At 37.9% G+C, this 25,247-nt stretch overlaps 1 protein-coding gene across 20 annotated transcripts in view; it reads right to left on the bottom strand.

The window, feature by feature from the left end:
- GPHN (gephyrin) overlaps window positions 1-25,247 on the bottom strand; it is a 290,109-nt gene that overhangs the window by 18,362 nt on the left and 246,500 nt on the right. For 12 of the 20 annotated variants that reach the window (XM_071558091.1, XM_071558094.1, XM_071558097.1 and 9 more), the window contains 5 exons: window positions 24,360-24,415; window positions 19,361-19,480; window positions 15,252-15,310; window positions 14,895-15,048; window positions 12,910-13,031 (listed from right to left, as the gene is read on the bottom strand). In XM_071558091.1, coding sequence (XP_071414192.1) covers window positions 12,910-13,031; window positions 14,895-15,048; window positions 15,252-15,310; window positions 19,361-19,480; window positions 24,360-24,415 — 511 coding nt within the window. Of the gene's footprint in view, window positions 1-4,997; window positions 5,070-12,909; window positions 13,032-14,894; window positions 15,049-15,251; window positions 15,311-19,360; window positions 19,481-24,359; window positions 24,416-25,247 lie in introns of all 20 variants that reach the window. The other 8 variants (XM_071558087.1, XM_071558093.1, XM_071558090.1 and 5 more) reach the window with 1 other exon arrangement.

Genomic DNA, 25,247 nt, shown 5'->3' with positions numbered 1-25,247 from the left:
AATAAAAACACTTGTGATTGTACTTTTCTATTCAACACCCTGGGATTTATTAACACAGGCCTTCTGGAAACCTGTACTTGCAAAATTTGTGCATGCAAACCATCACAGTTAGCACCTTAAAGCCTTGTGCTTTACAGCTATACTGGCCACAGATACAGAAAGATACACATGCACCATAACGCACCAGATGCATGCAGAAGTGTCTATAGAGAATTCAAAAGCAGAGCTGGGTAACCTTTCTTGCCTACTGTTTTACTTTGGTATGTCAAATATTTCAGTTACATGCTGGAAGACATAATGATCCTTCACAGATTCAGAGGAGCTACTGATTGCTGGACACACAGTGAAGACTCAAGTGCTAGCAGTGATCCTGCACCAATCACACTGAAGACCAAGTGGACCAGCTGCTCCACTAAACTTGACTGTAAACTTCAAAAAAGGCTACGTGTTGTCTGGAGGTGCCCTGAGTTTAGCACATTTAGCCACATCCCCACAAACTGAGAACAGTGGTTTGTACTAGTTTTGCATTTTATGAGATCTCTTTTCTGCTAAACGGAAGTCCCAGAAGAAAAGGTTTAACTGAAGTACAAGAACCTGCAAGAAATTTCCTTTACGTGCAAAGATCTCTTTCAAGCTTCTAGTTCTACATCAGAAAAAAACCCAACACAAATCACCTTCAAAAAACCAAGGAATTTTCCAAAGAAAAACTTCCATCAAATAACCAAGACACTGCACTTACTGTACTCAGGGAGAGATCTCATCAAGCTCAATGACATTTCTTTTTGAGGAAAGATGGGATATGGATTTGATCTTTTATGATTAACTCTAACTTTTCTTCTTCTGCTCATTCAGTTGAGGTGACAGATTACAAAATGAAAAGAAAAATGCATCAAGGCATAAAGACAAAGTCTGTCACCCACTTCTCACCTCATGGCCAAGAGGAATATTTTGCATATCAGTAATTGGCAGGATGCATAATGGTGAATAGATGCCATATTAGGTTTAGCCAATTAGAATTCAACTTCTGTAGAATGTAATACTGAATGTTAATCAATGAATATATTACAATAAATGTAATTCAATGAATGAATATTTGAATGTAATAGGAATTCTTTGTTTTGACTAGTATGGTTTTTGAAAGCAGAAGAAAATCCAGTTTTGATTGTATACGTAGCAACATATGGACACTCTTGTGAAACTGCATTTGTTTCAAAATTCTCAAGTGTATTCATCATGTTCTCATAATGTTTCTTCCTTCTACCTTCTGTGGTATTTCCCTGAATCACTCTGAACAGATGCAATGTGTTTTCCCTAGGAATATAGGCCAGCTTGTGAGGAAAGCTGGAATAATTACAGCAGCTTTTGGCTTGTTCAACATGACTATGTACGTTGTGTCTATTTGATAGCAACATAAAAGAATCTGTCTTTGGTACTTTTGCTGCTCCTTTAATTGCTGCTGCAGCAAATAAGAATGATATTTGCAGAATGTTTTTCATGTTACATTTATGAACTCAAAGAGATTTTGGTTAGAGATCTTCAGCTCTTTTGCTGAAGTTACCATGAGATCTGTTTAATGCTTCAGCATTTTCTCTGTATCTGGTTGATAACATATCTTTCTCCACTGTTTCCATGAACTGTTTCAGAAGATTCCCACTCATATATATGCCAGAATTACAAAACACCAGAGAGGTCAGAAAAACAGCCATGGGAGTGCTGCAGGGAAAAGTCCCATGCTGTAGAAGCTGTTTATGTACTACAGGGCACATTTCTACATGCAGGGTCCTATATCACATTCTTGGCTGCTGCCTTGGTACCTCCACCTGCAAGCATTTTCTTGTGAATTGCAGTGACTTTTTCCATCAATGCTGAAAGAACAGGATCAAAGCTTTGATAACAGTTGTCTTCAGGTGCTGTGCCATTGTATTAACCTGTTAGCATTTTACTCCCTCTAAATCTAGGACAGTGTATGTTTCCTCTGAATGTAAGAAGTGGCCTGAGAACTGATGGTTTCCACTAATTACAAAATTATCTCTGGCTATTTTAGTGTCTAAGGACAACAAACCTATCACTATACTTACCAGAAATCCATTAGTTTCTCCAATAAATTGGCAGGGACCACACTGGTAAAGATTTTTATTTTATCTTCCTTCTTATAAAGGAAGTGAATCAATATGGATTCACTGAAAAGTTTGCACTTTAGGAGTGGAAAATATTCAACAGTTGTAGCTGAAATTATGAGACTGAAGATTACACCACACAATACAATAATCAATGCCAAAGACATGTCAGTGCACTGGTGAGTCTGAAGGGCAACTGTGGTTCTCCCATTATTTCATTCAGAGCACTCATGAAATATGAGAATTGGCTTATACTGACGTAACTGAAGTTAAAATATGATTGATATAATTAGTGCCAGTCATTTATATAAAGCAAACAGTATTGCTTTATGCCAAATTTATTGACAAATCTGACACATGATGAAATGATATTGTTATCATGGAATGTCTCATCTTTTCATTTTACTTCAGCTTCAATTGTAAGTAAGAGTAAATTTTAAATAAATTTAAAGGGAATTTTAAAGAAAATTCACAACCCCTGTAAACTGCTGCAACTGCTATTGAACTACAATATGGATGTCTCTAACACAGATAGAAATGCAGTTCCCTCAAAGCAATGACTCAAAATGAAGGCTTTCTTTAGAAAGTTCCAACTGTTACACAATCATTACTTAGTCACTTGAACAAATGTCTGTCTCCATGAGAAAAATTACTTGGAATCCACAGATCAGAGACAATACAAAAAGACCTTTTAAAATTCTGTGTCATCAGCTGTGTCCTAAACAAACATCCATTTTTTAGAAAATGTCAAATAAAATAATGACATTGATTTTTGTTTATTAAAACATAATACAAATTCCCCAAGAAGAGTAAACTACAGTATTAGAAATAAGTGAAGAGAAGGAACTGAGAAACTTAATCCTGTTTGAGACCAGCAACTGAAATGGCCACAACAACCCCAAGGAGCACTACAGGATGTGGGCAGAGTGGCTGGAAAGCTGCCCAGCAGAAAGGGACCTGGGGGTGCTGGTCGACAGTGGCTGAACATGAACCAGCAGTGTGTTCAGGAGGCCAAGAAGGCCAATGGCATTCTGGCCTGTATCAGCAATAGTGTGGCCAGCAGGACCAGGGCAATGAACAGGGCAGTGCCCTGTTCTCAACACACCTTGAGTCCTGTCCAGTTATGGGCTCCTCACTACAAGAAATACACTGAGGTGCTGGAGTGTGTCCAGAGAAGGGCAACAGAGCTGGTGAAGGGTCTGGAGCACAAGTCCTGTGAGGAGCAGCTGAACAAGCTGGGGTTGTTTAACCTGGAGAAAAGGAAGCTCAGGGGAGACCTTACTGCTCCGGTACAACTCCCTGAAAGGAGGTTGTAGCCAAGTAGGGCTCAGTCTCTTCTCCCAGGCAGCCAGTGACAGGACAAGAGGGCACGGTCTTAAGTGCGCCAGAGGAGGTTTAGGTTAGACATTAGGAAGAAATTCTTCACAGAAAGGTGACTAGACATTGGAGTGGGCTGCCAGGGAGGTGGTGGAGTTACCATCCCTGAAGGTGTTTAAGGAAAGAATGGACATTGCACTCAGTGCCATGGGATAGTTGACAAGGGGATGTTTGGTCACAGGTTGGACTCCATGACCTTGGAGATCTTTTCCAAACTAATTGGTTCTGTGATTTTGTAATTTTTTTGACAGCTGTTAGCCAATGGAAGGAACTAGAACTTCTTTTGTCTCTACGATACTGGACTATATTCCTTCAAGCACAAAGATGTTTTAGTGTAAGAGAATAAAATGTCCCTTGCATTTTTTCCTGCTCTGGGAGCTGAAGCATTTTCTTATTGCTCATGCTTTGGACAGAAAGGCTTATTTTAGGGGCTGTTTTTTATTGATGCTTGCCCTAGCACTGTTTAGAAGAGCCCAAAGGCTCATTTAATGTTTCAGGCTACTAGCAATGATGTGTGAACTGACCAATTGTTATACAAGATTTTGAGAGCTAAAGGACATGGCAATTTGTCCTCAGTAATGAGAATAGAAACTTGTTTTCCAGCATACAGAGTGAACATTAAGCTATAACCCAATCCTCCAACTCTTTCTTATAAAAATAGGCCCATTTATCCCAGCGAGGATCCTCAAGTCTGAAGTTTTCAGGAACTAGTCTTCTATAGGATTTTCCTTACTTTTCTACCTATTTTTAATTCCTACAAGAATGAGACTATACTATTTTTTTTCTGTTTGTCAATGGAGGAAATTATAGGTGGTTTACTTTCCCTCTGTTTTCAGTCCTGCCCTTTTGGCCTGTCTGTGTTAGAGGCCAAGTTCTAGTGACTTAATCTACATTATTAAGCCATCTCCCTAAGCAAGATGTAGTATATAATTGTACATGTATTTTGGAAAAAATGCATAGTGGAGAGATTTCATGAGTATTCCAGTTACCCTGCTTTAGAGATGATCAGCATAGCAGTGGAAAACCAAGTCTGTGGGTACCGTAGAATCACTGAATACCCTGAGTTGGAAGGGACCCGCAAGGACCACTGAAGTCCAACTCCTGCTATGACTGAAGAGTCATAACAGTGACTTCCCAGAGTTGTATTCCACTACTGCCTTCAAGCAGTTTTTTTCCTAATTTTCTCTATTTTTAGAAGGGAAAAATCTTGATGGATAAAGATGTTTGCTGATACTGATAAGTAACACAAACATTGTTGGCACTAACAGAATTTTATTTTTATCCATGTTGTGGAGCCATGTAAGTCTACAGTGCACTGGTGCATAAGAACTTAACTGACAAGGCAATGTTACTTAATGGACAGAATAAAACACCATTTGCTTCCGTATGGCAACCATTGGTAGAATCCATGCTCCAAGCTCTGCACTGACAGACACCCAGTGGAGCCTGCCTGTGAGCATGCATGTGCCTCAACATCCCAAGTGTTTTAAAAACAGTGCTCACCAATCTGGTAGGCCTGTCTCCGGAGTGTTCTGGAAGCTCTGTGTCCCTTCTTCTTTAAAAACATCTGGCTTCCTGAGGGTAAAGGAAGCAGAAGGGGTATAATAAAGAGCCAGGGAAGGAGAGAGTCTCCTGGGGTCAAAGGGAAGCTCTGTGCCCAGCTGTGTCCCCCTTGGTGGCTCTGAATATTCAAAATAACCATGGGAAATGCTTCCTCTTTGCAAGGCCAGCCCGTGGGAGAGAAAGGGATTGCATGGGAACATCCTTCTATTGCAGTTTGGACTGGCTTCACAGAAGGATTGATAAGTGAAGTTAAGGAAGGATTTAGGCTCAACTGCACATGCCAAGAATGCATAGTTCATTTTCCCTTGCAGAGCCTATGGAGAAACTTCTTTACTCTTGACTTCCAAACAAAGCAAAATGAAGTGTTAAACAACTTGACATTTTGGAAGGAGGACCACAGATATCGGAAAATATTTGGAGATGAGCCCCACTGAAACATTTTTACTCACACTTTTAGCTTCTTATTCAGGAAATGGGTCCCAAGGCATAATAACTGCCACCTTCTTGACTACAAGGGGAAAAGAGCTATTTATCCTAAATTTATAACTCCATAGTCAATAAAGATGCCACTTCATTCATGAGAAGCTTCATACCCAGTAACCCTTCTGCAAGAGGCAGGATTAGAAAAAATGTCCCAAACTGAGAAAGTTACTCCTATCAGGACCTTATTTAAAAATGATTAATGTTTTGCTATGAACTCCCATTTTATGAAGGCAGCATTACCTTTTACATATACTTCTTCCAAGGCAGTTTTACTGTAAAGAGACTATTTTTAGACAGTGTACTTTGTAGCAGAAATATGAAATAAATATACATCTGTTATATACTCTTAAATGTAAAATGTAAAAAATCTTCGTTTGACATGAAGATATATAAATATACCCTTAAAAACCCCCTAAAATAAAGTATTAAAGACTGAAATGGACCATGTCACGCCTCATCACTGCACAACTCTTGAACCATTTCTTCTTATCAGCTGGCTAGACTCTTAACAACAAGTCAACCTCGCTGCCCAGTTCCCAGCCCAGACTCGGCTCATCCTGCACACAGCAGCTTCAGTCTGGCATTTGAAAGATTGCTCCTGGGCACAGACAGGTCCTGTCTGAGTGAGCAGCGTGAGGGTAAGACTGGGCCAATGCACCTGCACCACTGTTATACTGTTACACGTGCACACGTCACTGCCAACACAAAAAACCAAAAATCCTCTTTTATTCACCTTGTCATTCCATGCCAAGCTTCTTCTCATAGGTCACCACAGAAAGTGTCTGTGACCTCAGATGCACACTAATGTTGCTTGGAAGTACTGGAATACTACTAAAACTGTTCAGGTTGGAAGTTTAGATACCCATTTCTTTCTGACAGGTTTACCAGGACAGCCATTTCCAAATATGGCTTCAGTCCTTCATTTGTTCTTCTGTTGATTGCCAGAGAACAAAGTTAATCTTTATTTCTCACTGTGTCAGGCCCACAAAAGATTTTCAGTTCTCATAAATAATAAATAAATAATAAAATTTCAATCCTCAAAAATTTCTCAGTGACTTGGGAACCCAAATTCCTATATATGCTCTAGATATTAAGAAATTTGCAAGTCATTTAAGTGAATGGTATTTGGGTCTCTAGAAGCTTACACTCTCTTGAAAACAGAACTTATGAGGAGAACTTATGTCTCCAAGTACTTTTAAAATTGTTAACACAGTCTCAAAAATAGACCACAGTAATTTTTATTTCCATCCAACAAATAGATTCCCATTTGTTTTCAAGACAGGGATTTTCATAGTATTCTGTCCTCTTTATTATTTGCCTGTTTAGTGTCATGTTCTACAACTGGGCTGTGATTCTATAAATGCTAATTCAGGAAGAAGTCCATGCTTGTGCTGAAGACAGTTAGGAAAATGACACACTGTTGTGCATTAACTTTGCACCTGTCATCTCTGCAGCATGAAATGTTATTACCTGTCAAACTAGGTAGTTTCCTGCTAGTACAGAAGATTCCCTGGGACTTGCACTGTCCCATTTCACAAGTTCTTTTTTTCACCTTGCTTTTGGCTCAGACATTCCTTTCTGTTTTCTGAACATATGCATTGGATGAGATAACTTGTCAATATGACAACTTACTTGAAGTTTTCCTTAATGATTACCAGGAGTTGTTGTGATAGATATTGAACATTTCTGCTTGAAAAGGAGAATATTTTTGACAGGGCAAAATGAAGACAACCTGACATCTGAATTACCTTCAAACCATTACCCTCTGTCCATGCATTCATTAGGCTACTATCACACTTTATAACACCATCATTCTTTGAGCAAATCTAGAACTGAAGTCAGCAAAAACTAATACTCTGCCATTTAATTTAAGGCCTTTTCTCTAAGAAGCATTCTCCTGCAGTTATTTGTTAAATGACACTACTAATACTAGGACTACTACTACTATTACTACTTCTTTTGTCTGCAGTACAGTTGACTGTACCCAAGCTGGGCACTAAACTGGTGCAGGGAGACATTAGGATTCTGTGCCTGAATTCTATCTGTAACTTATATTCTAACTCATACGATGACACATGTCAGGATGATATTGCATGAGACATTCTGGAGTTGGAGAAGTCTCTCTGCTCTTCTCCCTCCACTCCAGATTTTCCATCAGAATTATAATACTGGTGATTACATACAATCCACACAAGTAAAGAAGATTTAAATCTTTTTTGGATGGCAAACATAAAATTCAAGCAGACTACACCTTTGAGTAAGATCTCAGTATCCCTTCCAAAATATGAAGGGACTCTTTCAAAGCCTTTATTTTAGAGATATCACAGAGTAATGTTGTCACAATAGCCAGGGTAATTTTAAGAGGTGTACCCCTCATATAGGAGCGCTATGGCAAACAATATGTCAAAAAGGGTAGGTATATACATAAGAGACTAAACACTTCTAATGTAGAAAAGCTCTCATAGGCTTTCAGGATTTATCTCATGGGATTTTAGAACTATTCAGATAAATTTTTAAAGCAAGTGAGGAGATAATGTGCATTTTCTAAATTCTTTTCCTAAGGAGAGACAGATTCTTTCTCTCTCCACTGTGAAATCACGGGCTCACAAGTGGAAATGCACCTGGAAGCAGCTGATGTTACATACGTCTCACAGAAAAATTATAAGGGAATTAGAAAATAGGGAAAAGAATGCAGAGAAGGGGGAAATGCACTCACATAAAGAAAGGTAAAAATAGAGGAAATTCAGTTGATTACATACGTGATCAAAATTCTTTAGCAAGTTTAATAGAGAGTTTCTCAGAAGAAAAGCTGCCAAAATGGAAGAAGACATCCTAAAACAGAGGCCTATGCTATAGCAGATTTTGGTAGGGCTAAATTTTACACTTCAGACAAACAGTGAATAAAAAGCACAACACAAATGAAATATTCAGACACAAAAATACCCTGGTAATTAGACTTCTACAGATCAGATCAGAGATAAAACTTGTTTTTATCAATGTTTTTTAAAGAGCCAAATAATTTCATAGACTATAAAAGCAAAAGAAATGAAATTAAAAGCCTCTTTAAAAGCCTCTTTTTATTAGGAGGCAACACTCAAAAGTACATTGAAATATCAGCTTAAATGGCCAGTTGTTTTAATTTTTTAGCAAGTGATTCTGAGATTCAGACAAAAATGTAAGACATAACAGTAAGAACAACATTAGAAGGGTTCTTCCTTTTCTTGGGTTTGCATTTGTTTCTTGTGTTTGGAGTAGTTCTGGAAATAGATATATCTTCCACTTCTACTCAGAGATGTGTGCCTTTCAAATAGTCTGGCTTTACATGCTAAGAACACAAGTAGAGAAAATCTTGGCTTCTGGACAGATATAACTTCATGTATAGCATTCCCAGGTCTGATCTTTTCTCCTCTTGCTTTCTTCTAGGAGTTAAACTGTAAACTTTATCCATGTGTTTTGGAATTGCTATTTTTAACTTGAATATTGAGTCATACATACCATTTATGAGAACAGAAACAGACAATGACAATCTTAGAAGACATTGAAATCCTTCCAAAAGAAATAAAATATTGATTCCAAATAAAAATACAACTGTAGGCTAAGTAACACCTGAGTGCTCAGTTCAAAATGTAACTTCATATATGATTAATATGCAAAGGCATTTTTAAAATGTTTCTAACTATTCTTCAGACATCCATGGACATTTTGTGTGCTTCCCTATCCTTTCACACATTCTCTTGGAATGGATTTACATATATGACAGTCCTGGGCTTTGAAGCAGCTGGACAAGTTATTTTTTTACCTAAACAACTCTGAGAGACTCATATGCTGAAATGACATACAGGAATACTGAGCTCTAAGTTTGCCTTTGCAAATAGTATTCTAAGAGATTTTTCATGCTTGAATATTAGATCTGCAAATATGACTGAAAAGGTCTATTAAAAAAAAATAGGGAAACCCCACCCTAAATCTAAAGTATGGGAAGGAAGAAATACATTGCTATGACACATTAAAAAAAAAGGACAAGTTTTTAATTTTTCCTTCTGAAAAGTATTTTTGCTACTATTTTTACTGTACCTGTAGATACTGCAGGCATTGCAGGCATGTAAAATCTTCCTATTTTTCAATGTCTGAATAAATTTTATACATACAAAATACACATATACATGAGCATACACAAACATACACAGTCTATGGTTTAACTTCAGTAAACCATAAAACAGACACTGAAGGCTTGTTCATATCTACAAACATGCTAACTAAGTGCCAAAATTTTACCCTCTCTGGTAAGTCTGTTGCATTTGTTCAGGTGCCTTGGTATTCCATCAACTCAGTCATGTTAGTCCAAAACATATATACTAAAACATCCACATGGGCAATGTTCTGTTAGCAGCTTTATTATGTAATGAAATAACACCATGCTTCTTATCAAACTGATTTACACAACCCAGATTTTCCTTTTGATTGAAACAGAACTGCAGATGCATTTTGCTGTAAATATATGGATTGGGCATGTGAGTGTGAAAGAATGGCAGAGGACTTCCTAAGACTGAATCTTGATGAGATGCAGAAGGTTTTTAGCTAGTCAACAGCACTGAATTATTCTTTCAAAACTTGCAGCAAAGTACAAAATCACTCTGCAATTGGAGCTCATTATTTCTATTCTATGAGCTAAAGTAACTACCTCTGGAGAAGTGACTACAGAAGCATAAAACCAAAAAAGCATGAAACCAAGTTTAAAAGTAATTGTTACTACCTTTGTCAAGGTTATACTATTTCAGCACTCAGAGATTATCTTAATACTGAGGATTCAAAAGTATCAACCTCTTTTATAACTGAAAGCAAAGCTGCGGACACTATTTTTGAGTGATCTATGTTTGCTGTCTGGTTTTCAGCCAGTATCCAGCAAGTAAAAATGGGTCACAAAACATATTTGTAAAAGGAATAGAAAAGTAAAAAAATTCTTTTGGGCCTCTCACCACAAGAAAGACACTCCAAAGCTCAGGGAGGGTCTGGAGCACAAGTCCTATGAGGAGCAGCTGAGGGAGCTGGGGTTGTTCAGCCTGGAGAAGAGGAGGCTCAGGGGGAACCTTATTCCTCTCTACAAAAACCCAAAAGGAGGGTGTGGCCAGGTGGGGTTTGGTCTCTCTTCCAAGCAACTTGGGACAGGATAAGAAGTGGCCTCAAGTTGCACTAGAGGAGGCATAGATTGGATATTAGAAAAGTTTCTTCATCAAAAGGATTATCAAGCATTGGAACATGGTGCCCAGGAAAGTGATGGATTTTCCATCCATGGAGGTATTTAAAGACAAAGATGAGGCACTTTGGGACATAGTTTAGTGGTAGGCTTAGCAGGGCTGGGTTGGACTTGATGACCTTAAAGGTCTTTTCCATCCTAAATGATTCAATGATTCTAACGTTTGCTATTTATTACTAAGAGCTTTCAAGATTATTTATCTTCACAGAAACTCCATGCCTAGGAGGTCACAGAAAAAATTCCTCAAGGCAATGGAGTACATAACCACATTCTGTACAATGACCTCAAGTTAAACTCTCCATTTGATAATGTTGACTTTATAGCAAAGTTGAGACTACAGATATTTGATTAGGACAAGGGCATAAACAACAAACGAGTTTCACACTCCTATTTTTCCAGAGGGGGCTACCAGAGAAAGCATCTTTTCTATTGGATAAACACATTGCTAATGACAGTATGTAAGTTGTCATTGACAGTAATGTTTGTAACAGTAGCTGTTACTTTTGGTCCTGCAGGTGGTAAAAAGTTCCACCTACAACATTTTACTGGAGAACACACTTGCCAATCCTTCTTTGACACAGAGATAACTCTCAGGAGCTGCGAGCCTTTTTGTGGCTGCTTTCTTTTTTCTCAAATCTAGAGCCTGATCTCAGGATATAATAGTTTATTTGAAAACTTCTCTACCTATGTTTTGAAGTTTAATAAAGTCCTTATAATATAGGAAATACTCTAGAGATCCAGGATATTTAGATATCATTCCTGGAAAGAAGAGTCTCACAAGTTTAGACTCTGTTTATATGAAATCACCACCTGAAATTGGAAGCATTCATGGGTAGGAGGTTTTAGGTATTTATTGCTCTTTGGAACAGCAATTGTGTTTTGCTGGGCCAGAGAAGCAAAAATGATGCCTGGATGCAGTGACAGTATCCAGAAGGGTTTGCTTTCCCTAAGATCACAGCTACAGCTGCTGGTTGCTGTTTGTCACATTCCCTGTATGAATACTTCAAATACAACTATATTTCTTGCAGCCACTAGGAAGGTTAGTTTAATTATTGTAAAAACATACAGTGGTTGGACCATTTATATGCTTTTTGTCAAGCTAATGATGTTTTGTATTGAATACTGCAGTGGGAAGACTGGTTTCGAAATGACCTGTTCCCCTGCAGTAACCTTGTCTCCCTGGTTGGGACTTTGTCACCAATCACTGTGAAATGTGAGTGCTGAAACTCACTATCTTCTGTCTTTTATTTTTTACCTTCCGCCCTCTTTTAACTACCCAGTAGAACAACCTGAAAAACTCCCTATCAAACCAAGTCTGTCAATTGGTTTGATACCCAAATAAAGAAATAAGAAAGCCTGTTCAAAGACTCCGGGGCTCAATAAATTAAGAAATAGGTTATGCTAAGAAACTTAAGTCATGGATGGCAGGCATTGCACAGTCTTGCAAAGGACAAAAAACTGAGCACTTTAATCACTTATCCTAGAGCCCTCAACAGATAGGACTGCACTACCACTGGGAAACAAGGAGCAATCACTATCAGATGAACAGAAGGACCTACCAGTAGGGTGCTACTCAGTAATTGAAGTCAAGAGATCAGTAAATTTCTCAGAAAAAAAGATCTCTTTCTTCCACATATTTCTGGACATGCTGAGCAACATGCAGCAGTGGGGTCTTCCTGAAAAGACAACTGCTCAGAATCTGACAAAATTTTATACTATAAATTAATGGAAAGTAAACTCTGAGATAAACTTTCCTTCTCCCTTTATTGGGTCAGAAAAATGTATAGCTGCTGTAGAATTGTCTCCTCTGCTGTGTATTAAGTATAGTGCTTGGACTGATACTGCAGCAGTAATAGATATCTGTGTCAACAAACAGAGGGCAAAACAAAATAAACACTATAACATAAAATTTTTTCAAGTGGTTCGTCTTAATGTTAGAAAAGACTTACTTATTTCTCTAACAAAATGGGTGAAATACCTTCTCCAAGAGTGCCCTGTCACACCACTGACACTTGCAATGAGTGACATTTTCTCTGGTATTTCTTTTTTCCATGGATGCCATAAAGTGCATCGCATGAATATGAAGTGACATCTTTACTAACATGTGGTACTTACTTATCACCCACAATTCCCAAGTTGATTGTTGGATAGCCATGTTCTTGGATGGTAGCTAGGAGAGTTGAACGGTTACTGTCCCGAATCTTCCCTGGTAGGAGGTCATCTTCAGGATTCAGTAGCTATAAAACCAGAAACAACCTCAGTCAATCGCCTTGGAATACTCTGCCTTTACACAAGTGAAAATTTTATTCTTCAGATTGGGCAGGATCTTTTTAGACACATATCATAAAATGTATGTATAAAGTGATACAGTGAATTTAAATTAAAAGATACATAATGTGCTTGTTTAGCCCAGTTCCCCATGTTCTTATTGGCTCATGTCAGCAAAACCTTCTTTTTCCTTCTGAGTACCTGGATTCTAATCTCAAACATTAGCAAACAAAAGAAAAAAGGTTTCCAAGTTTTAAAGGAACTTCATGGATATTGCTAACCAGATCTAAAGGTATTAAAAGAAATTTTGAAGCTAATTGTCTACTCACAAATATGTTTTTTAAATACAACAATCTGCACTGCATTAACAGACAGAAGCTTAAAGCTTAGTTCTCATATCAATTACTGTTTCAGATGAAAAACTTTCTCTCAAGACAGTATACTGGCAATTGCCTTACATATGTCATGTATTTTGGAAGCTAAACTACGAAACATAGATATGTAAACATATATTTTATATATATTAGGATCTCTTGCAGGACACAGAAGGACAATACAATATTGACAGGAAGTAAATTATAATATAGCTAATAAGAATGTATCTGTCACAATTTCAGCAATAACATCAGGTAGTAAGGTAACAAACCCCAGAATTGCAGCAAGGCTAAATTTTATGCTTTGGCTGCAGCAATGTTTCTGTGCAGACTTCCACAGGATGTTTAAGAAACTCACTGTGCAGGATCTTTTTAAACATGGAACAAAAGAGAATGCCCACAAGGTAAAGGACCCTTTAATGACATATAAGAATCTTCCATCATATACAAGTTACTAATCATGATCTCTAATCCTTGCAGCTCTATGGATTTGTTCTTCAGTTAGCCCTATGTTTCCTGCATGCCACACCCTGTCTATGCCATGAAATCTGGCAGGATTCTTCCTCAGCAAGGCTGGCCTCAGCCACCCACGGTACACAGCAGTCACCACCACTGGGGTTGTGGAAGTTGCAATGACACCACCAGGTGACAAAATTCAACATACTTTCAAAATCTCTTTAAATTCAGCATATTCAAGCTGTATGAGAATACAGCTATGGAGTTAATGTTTTTATCTGTATTTCAAAAAGTTTATCTCAAAGGACAGTCATAACTTCATGCTATCTTTAAATTTCAAGCTGACTTCATCTCAACCCACATGTTCTTTTGGTTTTGCTCTTCCCATTATTTCTCTGTCCAGCTGTGGGAGGGAATGAGCAAGCATGGTTGCTGGTCTGGGTCAACACACTAATAAATTAAGTTAATCTTGAACCTGATTTTTCTGATGTGGTTAAGACAAGGCAATTAGAAAGCTAGTCTGGAGTTCTATCAACAGGAGATAGTATGGATTCCAACACATGTTAATATTAGACAAAGTATTAAGGCACAATACTACAGCAAGGCATTTAGTAGTACTATTCAGTTTTCAAAGACAGGTTATCTGTCATTTGCACTGTAGCTACAGAGGAGTACTGCTCAAAACAAATTACCATTCAGACATGACTGGCAGTATGAACTAAAACCCTGACTACTGCTGGCAGGAGGAAAGCATCTGGCACATGGTTGGATACGTTATCAAAATTTTGGCAAAGATATTGTTTGAGACCTGTGAGAGAGCCCATGAGGGAGAAAACACAAGCAGCTGACCATGGGCTGATCCCTCACAAAAGGATCTCCTGTCACGGACTGCAGCTCAAAAAGTGAGTTTGCTTGGAAATAGGGTGGAAGTAACCATGCACAACACTGTCCTGAAGAAGACATAGTATTTCAGACCGTAAGTCTAAACAAACTTTTTTTTACCTCATTTCCTGTTGACATTACTGCAACCACTGGAAACTTGTTAACTTCTACTTCGGTCACTCCAACAGTTGCTAAGAGACCAATCTCAGATGGACCCATGTGGGTTCCTTTAGCCAGCACACATTCACCTCTTTTAATGTCATGTCCTATAGGTCTGAAAATCATAGCACAGAAAAAAAAAAGATGAAAGAGAAACAGAATGAGATTCAAAAGTTCTTTTCTTGATTGGTCTTGCTCCAGGTGAGGAGTGTCCATGGATATTCACCAGTGAGATTGGCAACATGTCTGTACTACTCAGGTTAAAAAATGACTTTAAAAATCACTTACAGAGATATTTTACTGTTTATAAATACAGACCTGATATCTTGGCCTGGTCGAGCTTGCACCAGGATTCGAACCTCTAGTTCTTCAGTGCCCTACAAACACAAGGACATCAAATACAGTCAATTGAGCTACTCAAAGAAGATTAATGTTTAATTTATCAGAGGTCTACAGAGCTTGCAGCACCCATTACACTGACACCTTATGGTTTAAGCATCATACTGCTCTCTTGATTTGTTTGTCAAGCATTGTAATACAATGTGTGCTAAAACTGAACAGCATTGTAAGAAATTCTCCCTTTGATGAGCTCACCAGGGAAGGGCCAGCACTGAATATGCAGTTCTAGCTTACTATTTTTCTTTTAATGCCTGTGTTTATATATCTTTCCTATCTTACATCCTTTGCCTGTCAATTCTCTCAATGAGTGGATTCTTCCTAGTCCTCTCAGCCAACTTGATCTGGTAGAACAATTTCAAAGACGGCACTTCAAAAAGACCATTAATCTGACAGACAATATGCCACTGTGGTAGCAGAGAGGTGGGAAGAAGCTTTATGCTCTAGTTGTTTCAGGATTCTCATGCAGATTCTTGTCATGGAAACTCCTATTTGAGAGCCTTGTACAAATCAGAAAGAGGCTTATACATCTTGTTGATTTGCTGAGATCCAGAGACAGTGGCCTGAAAAGTCTGAAGTGTTTTCTTCTTCAGAATGTCAATGGTTTGGTGATTCACTCACTGCCAATAAATGGCATATGACCTATATTGTTAATATTTAATTTGAAGACCTGCAAATGGACTGATGATATATACACACAGCTTTGACTTAGTGCCAGCCTGTCAGTAGCACTAAATCTAAATTTACTTAGACTGGAACAGATTTTGGTTTTCCATTATCATGTAGTGCTTCATATTTAACTCAAAATATAAATCAAACACCAACATTACAAAACAAACAAGGCAGGTCAGAGTCATTTGAAATTTCTACAGGAATGACAGTGTTGTACAGGACATTGGGACCTCATCTTTTCTTGAAGGTGATATGGACAGCATTTTCTGAGTTCAAACTAAGTGCTTTAAACTTAAGCCCCCAAAGTCAAAGTTAATAAACTTGTTATTACAGACTGTGACTCTATTTACCTACTGTGAAAATTTAAACCACTGAAAACCGGAAACGTATCAACAAAAAAATTTCTTACTTAATCCCAGTATTTTCAAAATATGCTTTTACTGCAAATTCTGTTTCTTTTATACTTGCTCTCCTCATGTAAGGTAAGAGACAACTTTTGGCTCTGAGAGTTCAAAATGGCTGCGCTGGTGCCCAGGATGGCCTTTTATCTGACACTTGAAGATTGTGATAAAAATCTGGGCTGATGGTTAGTCCAACAATTATTTTATTTTTATGCCACTCCAGTCATGGAAATTTGAAATTTCTGTATCTTTGATAACATTTATGGATAGGAAAATTTTGAGGGAATCAAGAGGAGAGGCAATGATATGCTTGAGTAATATAAAAGGTCCTATTTAAGATTCCTGGATTAGGGGGGAACAAGAAAAAATAAAGGCTTTTGAGGAATTCAGTAATCCCAGGTTTGAGAAGCACTGTGGGAAGTATGAGTGTGGACAATACGGTGATGTGCAGAGATTGTTATTTACAGAACTGATGGATATCTGAGAATGCTTCAGGAATTTGAGATGATTCAAGGTGGCTAAAAGTAGTGCTTGCAGAGAGGTATGGCATTGTGCTGAGAACATCCTTCATTTGGTGTGTGTCAGCAATCATTCTTGCTGTGTGTTAGTATGTTTTGGACTATATCTGAGTGGTTTGTTTGTTCTGGTGGCTGTTAACAGCATCCACACCAGTCCACTGGTGCTCGGGCTGGATGCAGATCTCGCTCTTGTTTTGGTTGATCACACTGGCCTCCTTTCTCCTACAAGGTGACATAAAATCTCAAAATGAAAAGGGTGTAGATATGTTTCTCAATTATTGTGTGTTTGGCAAGCTGATGAGAAGTTTTCTTCCTGATGGATGGCTGTAATTCCCTTCAAACCTGTGACTTCTACAGTCATCTGGGGAATGCTTGTTAAATTTCGGTACTGCTACTACAACTAGAAGAAGTAAGTTCCTTTTAAAAACAATCTCTTCTCAGAAGAAGACTTTTTAGATGTTAGAGATTTCATTTTGGTTAAATCCCAGCCCTGAATGAGTTTTTGGCACTAAAAAGAAAAATATTCTTGAAATATGTAGCCAACCAGACAAGAAAAGGCAGAGAAAAAATAACACATTAATTAGACTATACCAACTATTATGAGCAGGATTAGCAGAGTGGTGTATTCAAAGACAAGCTGAAACTGAAGAGTTCTACCTCACCCTTATAGGCAAGAAAAAAGCTGAAGGTGGCTCACCATTCACCAAAATCCCTGAGTTTAAGCACACAGCCAAATAACCTGTTATCACATGCAGAGGAGAACATGCACATAAAAAGTGAAAGACAGGTCAGAGACATCCAAAGAAGTAGAAAATACCAGGTTATCATGTGTGTTGGTCTGCAATGTGACAGTCCCCTCATGATGAGGTGGGCAAAAGCCACAAAAAATTGCTCACTAAGGCTAATGGAATGATTAATAAGCAGTGAAGGCAATGGTTTAATTTACATGAAGATACAATCTATACATACACATCTGTAACCTCAATACAGGATTGACTCAATAATTTCTCTGACAGGAAGGGCAGCCTAGACAGCTTGCTGACTTTATTAGATGCAAAATCTATGCATTTACAGTAATAAGGCATGAGAAAGGATCACGAGAGTATGTTTTGGCTTTTGCTGTCTTCATCAGCTTTGAACGCAAGAATTCGTCTGTCTACACTCCAGCTGCAATCACAGGTTAGCACAGAGCTATGGTGATGTGGGACAGCTTGGCAGAACAGCAGCAGAAGAGCAAAGACTGATTTGAGCAGAGAACCACACACACAGCTCATTCCAAAACTGAACTTGGAAGTTGTGTCAACAAGAGACATATCTTCTTGCCTTAAAATCTCTCAGATGACAGCAAACATGATGATGGTGTCCTGAAATCACAGCTGGGTAAGTGAAAGCAATGATTCAGAAGGAATTCTCTGAACACAAAGGAAGTCCAGGTTGTTTATAGAGAGCTTCTGTGCTTCATAAAAAGCACATTTTACTTTGTTAAGACAAGTGTGAATACTGAATTAGTACTATAGTACTCATATTTTTCCTGTGGTACTTTGCAGCATCTGTAAGGTAGGGCACTAATATGATTCATAGGTATGCTGGAAAATCTGTTCCAATCAAACACAGTTAAGTCTACGTTCTGGGGGCATATGTACCTTATACATTACCTGAAGATCTTCCTCCATTTTCAGAGGTCTTTAAATTCAGCAATTTTCTTACTTTAAAGAAGCACAAAGGTCTATTTAAAAAACTTAGTTGTGGTTTAAAAAAAGTTGGGAGGGACTTCACCCGTTTCATAATAAAAACCATTATTCTAAACAGATGTATTGGAAGGTATGTATAGAAGATATATTCTCCAAAATCCACCAAATCCACCTTTGCTGAAATGAGATCAACTCTGATAATACAGAACTATTTTCATAGCAAAGTTTAAAAGAACCCAAGGCATCTTATGGATTTTGCAGCACTTAAAATAGTTCCACTTTCCACAGAAAATCATCTTCAGCTTTAATTACATCAGCAGTAATTCTGCACTGTAACATTTCAATATATTATTCTGGGATCAATATGTAATTTAAGAAAACGTTTCCCTTCTTACTTGTTGAGATTGCCACTACTCTGTATTTTAAAACGTGATTACAACAGGCACTCAAATTGGACTGTAGTCGTGGATCTCCAGAAGACATTTGCCTCTCACTCATGTTCCCAAGTATTTTGGTGTCACCATTCAACAACTTTGATGAAAAATCAATCAGAACAGGTAGGTCTGTGGTACTGTTATCACAGCCTGAAAAAGTGAGAATTGCTGCTTTGGAAGTGATGCGAAAATCCTCAAACTCCTGTGATTATCAAAGAGCTTTTCTGTAGAATTATCCTTCATATTTACAGGATTGTATCATGAGCCATTTTCTGCTGCACAAAAGAAAAATGAGTTTTGTAACTTGTGACTCACATCATCTGATTCCCTGATGAGCTCTGTATCTTCCACTTGCACCACTGCATCAGCACCGCATGGAATTGGAGCACCAGTTGTAACACGCATTACCTGACCAGGCATCACAGTCTGTGTTGGCTGGAAAATAAAAAAAACCAAACTAGTCTACTTTTGGAAAGAAAAAACTTTATGCAAATAATCTGAAAGAGTAGAATTCTTATTTGCAGCATGACTCCTGATATACTGTCTGCAATATCAACAGGTATAATAAACTCCAATGTATTTGAAGAGCATTAGGTCTTTGCTTCACATCTGACTTTATTTACATGGCCACATATTAGATGGCTTCATTTTTTACCCCTTAGATTCTATCACAAGAATAACTTTCAGAAGAGCAGTATACTGGTATTTCAGCTGGCTCAGAAAAATAACTGGCTCAGAAATTTAACAGTTAGGTGGTGACCTTCTTGAAACTTAGATGTGCAAAATTCTAGTAGTTTTCTCTACATAAATATTTTTGCAGAGTACTCTAGTCCCCAGGGTTGAAATTTTTTTGCTTTGGTTTGGTTGGATTTTTCTTCTGTTTTGTTTTACCAGCACACTATAGATGGAAAACCAACAGCTTGTAGCATAGTAATGTAACAAGCTGCTTCATTTTTAAGCTGATTTCCTCATACTGAGAGACAGTTCACAGAGAATACCACCTTTGTGAGGTCAGTTTAGCATAGCCTAAAATTGGTAATATCCTACAATTACATAAACTCACAGGACATGAAAAAGTTTTAGCAGAAGCAATACAAAGAAGAGAAAAATATCAGAACAACATGGTAAAACAAATGACATGTTTTAAATAACATTTCCCATCAGGCAGGCTATTTCAACATACACTTTTCAAAACCCAGAGTAAAATTACAATTTGACCATAACTACTTAATAAATAACTAACTAAAACAACATTTCTTTAAAAAATGCCATTAAAAGAAGCTGATATGATGACTGAGATTTCATTGCTGGCTCTCCATGGCAGTTTCAATAAGTGTGACTTATTTAGGCTTTACTGTTACTACTGAACATGTGCTACACAAAGATCTACACAGCTGTGAGCAGAGCAACATTTTCTGTATATGTCACACATATAATTCATGTGCAGATTGACTTCATATTCCATTTGCAGTGTTGGAATACATCCAAGACTTCTCAAACTGTGATTAGCACATACCTGACAGCAGCAACCCACAGGCCTGCAGGCAGTGCTGCCCAAGCACTGTCACCTGTCCTGCCCAGCAGTCATTTAGACACCTGCAACTCTAGACCAGTGGCCAATGTTTCAGCTGCATAAAGCTGGTAGCGTTGCCCACTCTTCTACTCCACTTTAGCACTGTCATAACCTCTGAAAGGTGAGTATTATTTTGCAATGTGTGTATTTCAAAGACTACTTATTGGGACAGACACCCTAGGAAGAGGGTGCTCTGTGTCTGGCTTACCGCAGTATGGCAGGGACCTATGTATCCCAAGAAACAACCGAGTCTGGAGCTGATTGAATCTTGACTCTTTTCTACAGGCAATGTAAATCTAACATCCTTCAGGAGGAACTTAAATAAAATGCTAAAATAAACTTAAAAAAAATCACACACCATATGTCACGGTTAGTGTGTTTTTAGGGCAAGATTCATGCTGTCCTAAAGTAGGTATCTAAACCAGATGACATAAAAATTCTGCTTTTTAAAAATGGTATTTATTCCCCACCACAGACTATGCAAGGAGCTGTGGATGGATAGCATAGATATGACCATTTATACTGAAGCAGGGAAAATAATGTTGGCTAGTGCGTTATTTTGATTTTTATGGAAAGAAAAGTTGCAAAAGGCAAAGCTTATACCTTGGATTATGGCAACTCTTTTCCTTACTGTTGTAGATATACTCCAAAGATTTACTACAAATAGGTAATATTGTTTTGAACTTGCTAAGTACCACTGATTTTAGTGACAATTTTCAGAGGAACAATGTACCGCATAAAAAATGTCTCCCATTGAAAAAGCACCACAAAGAATACAAAATGTCTACACTGACTGCCACAAATCAGTGCCTATGGAGATAAAATATGCTGTAACTAACCATGGTTTTGGAGTTTATTACTAGATGAGTTAATTTTCTGAGATGCAATGATGTGATTCATTTAAACAAATTTATGATACAATAACAATTAACAATTGCTGTTAGAATTGGTTATGTTGCTCATATATTTAATTTGCATTTTGTCCTCTGGGAATTTGATCAGATTAACTTTATAAACAAAAGCCAACCATCAGATTTGTGTGTGAATCTCCAGGGCTGTGTTCTTCTGCGCTAGAGACTATGAATATAAAGAGATGATTGCTTCTCAGAACTCACATTAATATATGTAACAATTTCGCAGAGGCTCTTTTAAAGGCCTTTGAGATCTTGCCTTTACCTCGAATAGGGCAATACTGGTTTCTGTTTTTGGTCTTCATCACTGATAATCTACTCAACTTTAGGCATGAATAAAATCCAGAAATACTCTACTGAGCACAGCCCCCATCTCAGGCATTTCCTCTTTTATGTGATTACACCTCTCCTATGTGATTTACAAAGACCCACTCGCCTTGCTGCAGAAAGGCCCAAGCCAATGGAACCATGGAAATGTCCCTTTTCCATCCTGTATGGCAGCTGGCTAGTCAAGTGTCTCTTGCAGGAAATGCTTTGCTCCAGCTGTGGAAGTCTATAGGAATAAAACCATTCTTTCCCATGTGTTTCAAAAGCCATGTGGATGGCTCATCACTAGTAATCTCAAGTGTGTCCTAACCTTCCCAAAGATGGATAGTGGTTCAAAGTTTTCCTCAAGACAAATTAAAAAATGGATGTTAACATAAACACGACCACCTGGAAATGGAATTCAGAAAAGAGTACACAATTTAAAAATTGACACAGAAATGTCCAACTTGGCTGTATGTCCTCCCTGCAATTCTCAGTCCTATTTTCTTCCTTTCTACTTAGTACTTACATAACCTTCTTCCCTACAGGAGGAGCCAAACCTAAACCTATTTTGAACTCCCTGCTGTGAATCATTCTGTTAATTGGTCTGTAACATGAAAAGCAGAATGTTGCTGCTGAGAGTGGCTGAAGGGTGAAATTAGACTAAGGAGCCTTCCAAGGCTATAAATAATTTCTTGGGAAGGAGATGAACCTGAAGATGTGTTGGCCCAAGAAAAAACTTTGACCAATTATTCAGAGGTCAACAGCCTCGTTTTTCTAACTTGCCACTGGTATTTTCAGAAATACACTCTCTCTGCATGCCTCCTCCCACCCCATTTTTGTTCTTGCCAGAGAGGCTTCCTATTCCCAGTAATATGGGAGGACAGACTGTCCCTGCAGAGAGACATTTGTGAGCTCTTGAACTTTGTAGGAGGGCAGCAAGTTCCCATGTGCCCTTTTATCTTTTGTACAAACCCGCTGAACTGATTAGGACACTGAAACTTTAGATCTCTAATGGGCAGAGCTCCCCACCAGGGACAGCCTCAACAGCACTGCTTTCAAGCACCACTGTGTTGTGGTATTTAACTACCAAAATGATAATATAGATGACAGGGGAATAATGATAGGAGTGATAAGTCAGCGGGTTGCTCTGCTGATTCTTGCTATTTTATAGTGCCAATAAAAAGGGTTTCTGGACTAATGCTTGAAAATGCAGTCAAGAAGGGCTAAAAATACAAGGCAGGCTAAAAAAATGCTGAATTCATTAGGGTTTTTTTGTTTTTTTATTAGTATTCAAAGTAGTTTTATGTATTTCATACAACAGATTCATTAATCCAAGTTCACATGAATATCAGTATTGAGGTGTCAGTTACACAAAGTATAATTCATGATGATGGATGGGACTTAAAGCAAAAATAATTTTCACAGTTCCCTGTATCTATCATGATTAGCCAAATGAAATGTCTGTTACACATTTAGAGGCAGATCAACTCTGTTTTTAAAAAGTGGAATAATCCTGCAACTGGTAATACTTCTAAAACCTGACAAAACTTGTAAAATACTTCAATTTTACTTAGACTTTTTTGTTTAGAAGTCAAAAAGGACACACTTGAAAATCCTCATTAAAACCAATCAATCCTTTGTTTTGCCTGCTACTTTTTCTCTTTCTCCATCATTTCACATGCAATACACAGACTTATAAACTGAGACTTGAAACAGCTGGAGAAATATTATGGATTAACTCATGCTCTCCTAAACAGAAGGTGGCAGGTATAACTAAATTGACAGAGTAACAGTGGTTGAACATAATTGATTTTTTCCTATTACCCAGTATTAATACAGGAATTTAATGAAATGTACCCTTGAGTTTGAGAACAAACCACAGACTGTCTACACATGTATATTTATAGAACACAGCAGGTCACAAAAGGGTCCTGCCTCAACTTGCACTTAAAATCAATCCATATATCTACAAAGGTGCACACTCTTCTCAAACCAACCCCTAACAAGGCTGCTGCCAGGCTTCTTCATGATTGTTCTGATCATTACCTATCTTTAAAAGCTTCAAGCTAAATTCTGACACTTCATTCTGCAGGTATTAGTGTGAAACATGCAAGCATCTTATGGAAACCATTACTGGTCTGATATATTTTAAAAATCTCTCAGCAAGAAGGGGTTAAATCAAGCTTTTCTTTGCTTATGAATTGTTCCGCCACTAGAAATCTTATGTCCTCAAACATTGTACTAGGGCAGAACATTACTGTGTGCACTCCTATCAGACATGTCGGCACAATGCTCTGAAGTATTTTGGGATATCCTTGTTAGTTCCTTACATAACTGTACTACCTCACTTTCTGAAATCATGTCCCAAGGCACATAGCAGGAGGGTTGGTACAGCTGTGTCCTAGTTCACGCCACATCCAAGAATATTGAATTTGGGAGCATAGGCAAGACTTGTAAAAAGGCAAAGCAAAATCTGACAGAAGAAAAATACATAAAAAAAGGAAGTAGAAATTGTGCTTACCTGCTCACCAGCCTGGGATTCCCCTATGATGAATCGATCTCCTGGGCCATCAGCAGCTGTTAAGATGGACAATACAAATGGTAAAGACTGAACCAAAACAAATGATGGCATTATAAATTAAGAATTGGAGAAGCAAAGATGATTTAAGATTCAGTTCTCTAGTGTCAGCATGACTAAGGTTAGAGAAGTTCTGCAAACATTTTACATTTTAGGTCTTTTTGAGTTGTGTTTATTATTTTGAAAATTACAGCTTCTAGAGAACAGTATATTTTTACCTGAGGTCAAGTGAATGCAGATTAGGAGGAATTACATTAATAACAAAGATTTAAGAGTGTATGTGAGATAATTTTTATAAAAATTTCCACCATGCGCAAATCTTCTATGTGAAGACAACACAGGGGAATCACATTTTGTAAGTGTATGTACCTCTTTTTCCAGACAACAACGGAAAAAGGACATTTCTAGATTCTATTTCTATCTTTGGAGGAAAATCTGGACAAGTGCAATGATTATAGACCACAAAGGTGACTATACAGGTCTGAAGAGCAATAGGACTAAGATAATGCAATGTGGACTGGCACATTTGAAGTCTGAGTCCTGTTCCTATCTGTAACTTTAGATTAGCACTGATCTAGCTACTACAAGTCTCACTGAAGCAATACTGAAAATCAGCAGTCAGGGATCACAGATTTAACAAGTCTCCAGGACTTCCAATTTAGCAAATCTGTACTTTTACAGGGACAAAAAAGGCACAATTACTTATGTAATTTAAGCTTCTGCCTGCCTCAAAGGTCTCTCAGCAAGCTGCATTCATGGTATTATAGGCTTTACCATGATGTAAAGCATCTATGAAGCACAGGCAACTCTGCCTTCCCAAGCACAGCAGTC

Source organism: Pithys albifrons, chromosome 6 (genome assembly GCF_047495875.1).
Source record: "Pithys albifrons albifrons isolate INPA30051 chromosome 6, PitAlb_v1, whole genome shotgun sequence".
Classification (NCBI taxonomy): domain Eukaryota; kingdom Metazoa; phylum Chordata; class Aves; order Passeriformes; family Thamnophilidae; genus Pithys; species Pithys albifrons.
Note: the sequence above shows the minus strand (reverse complement) of the source record. Positions and strands in the feature narration are given on the sequence as shown.